Source organism: Sinocyclocheilus grahami, unplaced genomic scaffold (assembly GCF_001515645.1).
Source record: "Sinocyclocheilus grahami isolate Dianchi unplaced genomic scaffold, SAMN03320097.WGS_v1.1 scaffold2013.1, whole genome shotgun sequence".
Taxonomy (NCBI): Eukaryota; Metazoa; Chordata; class Actinopteri; order Cypriniformes; family Cyprinidae; genus Sinocyclocheilus; species Sinocyclocheilus grahami.
In genome coordinates this window covers 58997-64266 of record NW_015507192.1, presented here as the reverse complement: position 1 = coordinate 64266, position 5270 = coordinate 58997, and the positions used below count along the sequence as shown (strand labels likewise).

Below are 5270 nucleotides of genomic sequence, written 5' to 3'. Positions count from 1 at the left end.
GAAACATTATTTCCACACTGTCATATGAAATAAAGCCACAACCAGAATAACACTCTATTAAACTCAACATAACTTTTTGTCATGCAGGTCTGTTTGAGAAGGAATGAATAGTTTCGTAGAAAAGATGACACCTAATATTATCTAGAGAAACGGCATGGTTCTGTCTGCTGGGAAAACAGGCTTTTGTCACCCATGATCAGGCCTATTACAACTTAAACTTTGGTTCGAGTCAACTTTACCTGCAAAATCTGAATTGCACACAAATCAAATTACTGATGAACTGAGTCTTGTTGTGCCCTCATATGCTGTATGTTATGTTTATTGTCATGTTTTCGTCAGTTGTGGTCATTTCAGTCATCAGCACGAACTGTTCCAGTCTCTCAGGCTTTGTTTCAGCTGCTGTGGGTTATTTTAAAAGATGGACAAAGCAGGACGGGATGATTCACATACCGCTACTGACCGACACACAACACACACTAGGGTGGAGAGGAGACACATTTGGTTCTGACATGAAATGCTGTACAGGAATATTCTGAAAAAAACATTAAATGACTTTATTTATATAAGTAAGATACAAGTAAAAGCATTTCATATTTCTGCTGCATATTCTCTAAGATTTTAGTATTATTTCAAAGAAAAACCATAAAGAAATACACATGTAAGGTCCACAAAGGTCATATGTAAACGACACATTCCAGAAGAGCTTTCATGACAGTCTCAGATTTTTATCACTGTTTCTTCATAAATATGGAAATATTCCTTCACCTGAAGAATAGACATTTTCTCATATGACCTCAAGGTGGCAGCACTTAATAATACAGTTAAAACAGTCTCTAAACAGCCTCTTAGTGACCAAGATTACATGGATATCAAAGCACTGTGAGGCAAGGGAGAGGGGGACTCAAAATGTTTCTAAACTTAAAACGTTTTTCTTATTACGTCAGTTAATTTAACAGCTGCTGTTTATTCAAAACAACTTTCAGATGAGAATATACACATACAGTACAAGTCTGATGACAGAAAAATGTTAGATTCATAATAATCATATATTTATGTAATCGCTGATATAATGATTACATCATATAAAGGACTTGTTTTTGAAAGAAGCAGAAATATTTTCAGGATCCTGTTTTCAGATTGTCAGAAGGGTTTGAGTAGCTAAGACATCATTTGTTTATTTTTTAAAAAATCTTGTTATGTATCCAATTGCTCCTTGTTTTTCTCCTGCTCTCTTCTTGATATCTTCCAGTGTTTTGGCCTTTTCAGACTCATTAATTTCCTTCAGCTTCTCAATCAGAAAATCAATGTGCTGAAGTATGAACAGTGAATCAGTCTTGAGTGCGATCATCTGCAGAGTTTCCACAGAGTGAAAAGCTTCATTCACCAGCTTTAGTTTCTCTTTCTCTAATTCTTGCAGTTCTTCTTCCAGCTTCTTGACCAAAGACTCACCATGAATAATCTTACCATCATATTTCTTCTTTAAATCTTTAAAAGTCCTCGTCTCCTTCTTTGTATTTGCTACATATATTTGTGCTGATTTGACGTGTTCTCTGTAGTGGCATTTATTAGTGCACACTGTACAGTGATTATCTTTCATCATGCTGCACCGCGAGAGATCACTGACCAACCAGCATCCTGGATAATGACAGTTCTCCTCACAGACGGTGCAGCACATGGCCATTTTAGCTTTAGAAGGATCAGTATCAACCTTCTCTTTGTAGGGCACTTCAACTTCATAATCAAAGTTCTTGTTTGCTTTGACATCTTGCTTGTTCTCCTCCACAGCTGCTTGAGTTTGTTTCAGCTCATTCTGCTTTAATTCCATCATTTGAACTCGTGATCGTAGGTTAGAGATTTTTGCCTCCAACTGCTTCCGATTATTCAACACATCTTGAGTCATCTCCAAGGATTTTGGTTTTATTGTGTTAAGAAACTCGAAGAATTGTTCCATTCCACAAAAACTGCGATCCCATGATTGTTCTTGTATGATTTCATATTCTTCATCAGCAGCGTCTGACTGCTGATTGTCAAACAGGAAAAACACGGGCTGATTCTTGTCATTTACTGCACACTTGATTTTAGCCGCTTTAACAGCCGCCAGAGCATTTTTAGGTGGCATTCCATCTGAGTGTGTGAAGAGCAAGATTATGTTGTCAGCAATATCTCTTCCAAATAAAGACTGAACAGCATCAAATATGTATATTTGTCTGTCAGAGAGACGATTATGTGTTGCATTAATCACCAGACACACTGCATGTATTTCATGAATCCCTTCAGTAGATTCACTTAATCTGAGCAAACTCTCAGCGATCTCTTTATCAAGCTCAACTCCACGTGTGTCTCCATATCCTGGAGTGTCGATGATTGTTAAATGGATTGGACTCTCTTGTAGATAAAACCCATAAACAGTGATGCTGGAGGTCTGACTTTGAACTGATGTTCGGTCGCTCTGATCATCTGTGATCTCAAACCAAACCTTGTCTTCTCTCTGAACACCCAACATGTAGTTGACCATCGTGTTGATCAGGGTTGTTTTTCCTGTTCCTGTTTCTCCCACCAGTAGAATGGTTTTATGGGGTTTGTTTTTGTCTCTATTGCCAAAGGTCCTTTTTCTATATGGTTCAGATTGATCCAAATGGTCTGTCCTTGTTTGCAGACGATATTGAGCAGGATTTCCGTCTTCAATTAAGATGCTTTTCTTTATCAGATCATTTTTGTTCTGTATATAAAGCAATACACAATAACAAAACACAATAAAAATATAGATGAACACGTATAAATGATGAACAATATTACATTTATAAATCATAATCAAATTATAAACATCCCTAACAATAAAGACCCTTTCACATAACTCCACCCAGAAAAGGCAAGCATTATATATTTATTTTTATTTGTCATTTCCCCCTTAAATTTTAAATGACATTTTCTAATTGTTGAATTATATTGGTTTGTGTTTTAAAGTTTTTAACCCCTCTCCTCGAATCTGATTGGCTGAGAGGCCTTCCAGGAAGTGCTGATATTTCACCAGTATCAGCACAGGGCTGTTCACCATTTGTATCACTCTGCTTGTTTCTGTGCGAGACAGGCAGCATTTTTCACAGCAAAAGGCAATGACAGAAGAGCAAACCCACTATAATTTTTGAAATACTACTGTGTCACAGAATGTAGTTTTTTCAGGCAAGAATGTAGTTAACCTCAAGTATGTAGTTTATTAATGCATTTTTTCCTGGTCAAACATTTTCTATGACACTTGTGAGGTCTGGCCTCAGGTTGATGAATAATGTGAGCAGCCCAGTGTCTGTCATTCTAACATTGGGCTCATGAATACTAATCACATTGTCTGCATTTGCCCATAATCTGGTTTGCTAAAGTGAAAATGCGTAAGGTGAGTGCTAGCCAATGGGATTATGAGATCAGAAAAATCTAATTAAATTTGTTTAATTTGTTTAAGTCTCACCTGGATGTGCTGTCCTGTTTCCTCAAACTTTCCTTTAATGCTTTTTTTGTGTTTAAGTTTCTCTTGCAATGACTTCATTGGTGTATAGTGCTCCTCCTAGAATTTAAATAAAAAAATCTAAGGCATCAGAGATTTCTGTAATATGTTCACTTATATAATACACATATAAGCAAACTGGTACTGATAAATGTGCATGTTTATGACAAGCTTTATTCCTCAGAAATAAATCTGTCTTACTTTATCAGATGGAACAGCTTCACTGATGGATCTGAATGTGTGTTTGTTGTGTTTTTGAGAAGTAACACACTCCACACACACCGGCTGTTTATCCTCCAGACAGAAGAGTTTGAGTTTCTCACTGTGTAAACTGCAGATCTCCTCAGATCCTGATGAACGGCTCTCTTTTCTCTGCTTCAGGAGTGACTCACACAGGTTTTGTAATGCAAGACTAACTGGAGGCTCAGGTTTTGAGGATCTTCTCCTGCAGACAGGACACTGCTGCGTTTTCTTGGTCCTCCAGAACTGATGAAGACACTCTTTACAGACACTGTGACTACATGACAGAAGAACAGGAGTCTTGAAGATTTCACAGCACACAGGACAAGAAAGCTCTTCAGCAGACACATGTAGAGAAGCCATTTTCTCTGTTTGAGCTCATGCAGTCTGACCTTTACTCTCACTTGCTGTTCAATCGTTTAAAAAAATGAATCTTCGAGAGAATAACAAAGATCTGCTCTCCATTCAGAAACAAACTTTGCATAAATCCTTGTTGGATCCTTGTTCTATTCGTTCTTCACTGATCGCTGATTCCTTTCTCTTTTCTAAAGAGAGAACAGTGTCATGACAGAAAGAAGAAATAACACGTTCTTCTTCTTCTTCTTCTTCTTCTTCTTCTTCATCTTAATGTTTAACGGCGGTTGGCATCCAGCGTAATTGGTGCATTACCGCCACCATCTGCTCCGGAGTGTGGATCAGACAACAGGTTCACAGACTAATAGAAATAACACGTTAGTCTTTTCCTGGTAAGTGTTGTAAGAGGGTGGAGTTTCTGCTCACGTGGTTCTGCTAATACAGGTAAAAGAACAACAACATGGGCCGTATTCACACACACGCACACACACGCACACGCACACACACGCACACGCACACACACGCACACACGCACGCACACGCACACGCACGCACACACACGCACACACTCACACACACACATCAGAGCTGCTTCAGCATTATTGCGTAATCATAATGCTAATTATCCCTGCTTATATTCAAGCACATGCTGTTTTATTAATTTGAATATTTTTAATGCTCATTGTCATGCATTCGTTGCATTCTGGTTATACATATGTATGCAGCATAACCTGATGTCGTTTGATTGAGTGAATGTGCTTACATAAGCTTAGCTGACATTACAACAGTACCATGTTACTGCTTTGTGATCATGTACTGTGATACAGCCATGATTTTACTGGACAAATGATAGTACTGTGTTATTTTTCCTTGCATGTAAATGTCATCAGATGAAAATGGTGAAGATGTATTGCCGTGGTTTTCTGTGCCTTCACAGGATATGATAAAATATCAAACCAAGTGACAAATTATATTTAGACAAATTATATATAAAAGTTTGTGGTTGGTAAGATGTTTTTGACAGAAGTCTCGTCTGCTCATCAGGGCTGACATTATTTGATCAAAAATACAGTAAAATAGTGAAATATTTTTATATTCTATGTGAATATCTGTTAAACTGTAATGTATTTCTGTGATGTGCAGCTGTATTTTCAGCATCATTCCTCCAGTCTTCAGTGTC

The 5270-nt window shown here is 37.6% G+C and overlaps 1 protein-coding gene across 1 annotated transcript; it reads right to left on the bottom strand.

Annotated features, from left to right (window-relative positions):
* Positions 1-1079: 1079 nt before the first annotated feature.
* LOC107573712 (uncharacterized) lies at positions 1080-4122 on the bottom strand. Its single transcript, XM_016260156.1, has 3 exons — positions 3698-4122; positions 3461-3556; positions 1080-2719 (listed from the first exon to the last, which is right to left on the bottom strand). The coding sequence occupies exons 1-3, from the start codon at positions 4097-4099 to the stop codon at positions 1175-1177; spliced, it is 2043 nt and encodes a 680-aa protein (XP_016115642.1). The 5' UTR covers positions 4100-4122; the 3' UTR covers positions 1080-1174.
* Between the last annotated feature and the right edge of the window lie 1148 nt (positions 4123-5270).

Bases quoted from the DNA above. Each gene is read 5' to 3' on its own strand.
- LOC107573712 (XM_016260156.1), bottom strand. From the start codon at position 4,099: ATGGCTTCTCTACATGTGTCTGCTGAAGAGCTTTCTTGTCCTGTGTGC. The intron at 3,557-3,697 runs GTAAGACAGATT...TTTAAATTCTAG, and splicing joins AAGCTGTTCCATCTGATAAA to GAGGAGCACTATACACCAAT. The intron at 2,720-3,460 runs GTGAGACTTAAA...CTTTATATACAG, and splicing joins AAACAGGACAGCACATCCAG to AACAAAAATGATCTGATAAA.